Source organism: Hydra vulgaris, chromosome 05 (genome assembly GCF_038396675.1).
Source record: "Hydra vulgaris chromosome 05, alternate assembly HydraT2T_AEP".
Taxonomy (NCBI): domain Eukaryota; kingdom Metazoa; phylum Cnidaria; class Hydrozoa; order Anthoathecata; family Hydridae; genus Hydra; species Hydra vulgaris.
This window is the reverse complement of record NC_088924.1, coordinates 772534-775445: the sequence shown is the minus strand read 5'-3', so window position 1 is coordinate 775445 and position 2912 is coordinate 772534. Positions and strand designations below refer to the sequence as shown.

Here is a 2912-nt window from a genome sequence, read left to right as displayed (position 1 = left end):
ATAAATTATTACGCTATTAAATTAATGTCATTCGACACTATACAACCTACAAAAACTGTGATTAGTTTATTAAGACAACAGTGTGACGTTGATTATTGTCAAATAGAAATCTATTTTCAAAATAATTTTTATTTTTATGAAACATGAATAGATATATTCACCATATCACGAGTCTCCTTTTTTAACTTTACGTTGAGTTTTAGCCAAAAATGCGTTTAACATGGATCTTTTTAATAAAAAATTATTGCAAATGAACGAACAAGAAAACACAGAAGTTAGCCTAGAATCGGAAGAAATAAACAGATCCGGTTTGTCTAAGCTTATCCATAGATATGATTTACCATCTTATCTTAATTATGCAGATTCTATCAATGAAAATCAAATCGCTGGCGAAGTTAGCTTTCAACAAAATTTAAATAGTTTACTACCTATAGATACTATGCTTACAGCGATATAGGTACAAGTTTATTAAGTGATCAAGAAAAATGGTTAACATATCTCAACGTGGGAGGAGATGCTTACGTTTTTAAAACCATTTTAAATTCGAATAAACAAAGCGAATTTAACAATCAAATCGATCAAAGAAATATAAGCGAATCATTAAGAATGATGAGAAATTCAAGAAGATTTCCTATTCAAGACAACTCTCTTACTACTACGCCTCTCTCCTCTATTCAATCTACATTAAACACATTACTGTGTTATACTACTTTAAACACTATTTCATCAGGGGCCAATGCTATAAACAATTCGAAGTTTTTTTCGAGAAAAAAAATCTTTCGTAAAAACGCAATTTTTAAAGTAAATTATTTACACGTAAAAAAATGCGTAAACTCGAAGAATTTATCGCTATTTGTATTTTTTTCGGCCATTGCTATAAAGCATAAAACGTATACGTCACTTAAATTCACGCACTTTTTATATCCGTAATACGTCATTGATAACAACAAATTTTTTTAAAAATTTTATTAAGTAGGCCTACTAAATAAATTTTATTAGTTATTAAGTAGGCTGTGCTGTCTATTCTATTTTTATAAATATTTTTACATTCTAGTATTTGGTGTTTAAAAAAACTGTGTAAAATTAAAATAGGAACATGGATTTAATTTTTTCGGATGAAGATTTAGATTTCGAAGTTGAAGAAAATGAGCTTCGCCACCGATTGCCTCGAGAGGTTGGAGTTCAAAGCATTACTTAAAATTACTAAATTTTGATGTTTTTTTAATGATTTGTTATCGAACAAAATCAGAAATCATACTAAATATGCACAGAAATTATATTTTTGTTTTGTTTTTCAATTTTATTTTAGTTTAATGGTCGCTCTTTTAACGAAGATGTTTCTGACAACGTTTTTCGAGAGCAGTATCGAGTCCCAAGAGCTGTATTAGATTTTTTAGAAACTAGGCTTAAAGATGATTTGCAACATTATACTAAGCGAAATAAAAGCATTTCAGTACGTTTCCAGATAATGGTATTTCTTCATTTTATTGGCACAAATGTTTTTTTTCATGTTCTCAGAGACTGTCATGGAATCTCTACCAACACAATTTATCGTATTATACACAGTGTAGGAGAAGCTATTTTCAATGTTAGTGTATTAAGTTAATAAAACTATTGAAAGTTTTACGTTGTCATATAAAGTTGCTTATTATTTTTATTTTAGTAAGTAAATTAAAAACTAAGTTTAGTAAAGATAAAAATTGTTATCCTATAAGATTAGATTCGACAAGAGATCATAAAGTGGCCCAATGATTGCTCCACTCTTCCACAGAAGTTCATGGAAATCGGAGGTTTTCCGTGCGTATGTGGTGTCCTGGATGGATCTCATATACTCCTTTCTAACCCTCCTCAAGCAGATGAAGATTCTCTAATCAATCGCCATCATGTCCATAGCATAAATGCAATGGCAGTATGTGGACCCGACACATCCATATTTTATGCATCGACCAACAGTCCAGGAAGTTGGCATGATGCACATGTAAGTCTGTCACTAAGTTATATTTTACAACTGTTAGTGCACTAATGCCGGCTATTCAACTAGTACGTGACACTCTTTGGAATGTTCATATATGAACATACTATTTGAACTATTATGATTGCTAATTTTAATGTAGCTTAGACTAACTAATATAATGTATTATAATGTAACTTACAGTAAATTTAAATATTGTGACTTTACTGCTATTAGGTTCTAAGAAATTGCAACCTATGGAACAAGTTTGAAATTGGAGAGCTTCCATTTAATGGAGCTGTAATTTTGGCTGACTCTGCGTACCCATGTCGAGAATGGTTAATTCCACCTTTTCCCGGTGATCCAGACGGAGCTCAAAAACGTTTCAACATAGCACAGAGAAAAACTAGAAACATAATTGAGCGATGTTTTGGAATTGTCAAAAATAGGTTTTATGCTTTGAAAACTGGAATTCGTTTGCATAAGGTCGAAGATGCCTCTAAGCTTATCATGTGTGGATTTGTTATCCATAACTTGTGTATTCGACATGGAGACAACGGTAATGACTTTGAAGAACGCGAAGAAGAACAAGCTGATGAAAATCTAGCTCAAGAAAATCAGAATGATAGAGCTTTGAATAGACGATTACAGCTACTTAACTACTTTACTTAAAAATATTGTTTAAAAATTCATAAACAATTTGTTCTAGAGCATAGGATCTATCAAAATTGTTTAGACATGGGTCATAGATTTGTGTCTAAATTAGTTGAATTAAAATTGGAAAAAAATTTACACAATGATTTTTTAATAAATGCAAGAAATTTTTATAAAAAATTAGACCATAAAAATATATGTTTATATTTGTTTTTAAGTATGTATATTTTGTTAGAGCATATTTTTATAGAGCACGCTTAAAAAATAATAGGAGATTTGTTAACTTTATAGTTGTAATGCTTGTATC

At 30.2% G+C, this 2912-nt stretch overlaps 1 protein-coding gene across 1 annotated transcript; it reads left to right on the top strand.

Moving 5' to 3' along the window:
- The first annotated feature begins 1081 nt into the window (after positions 1 to 1081).
- On the top strand, positions 1082 to 2689 carry LOC136080433 (putative nuclease HARBI1). The gene is made up of 4 exons (XM_065797062.1): positions 1082 to 1174; positions 1310 to 1588; positions 1721 to 1978; positions 2189 to 2689. Exons 1-4 carry the CDS (start codon positions 1097 to 1099, stop codon positions 2621 to 2623), a joined length of 1050 nt encoding a protein of 349 aa, XP_065653134.1. The 5' UTR covers positions 1082 to 1096; the 3' UTR covers positions 2624 to 2689.
- The last annotated feature ends 223 nt before the right edge of the window (positions 2690 to 2912 follow it).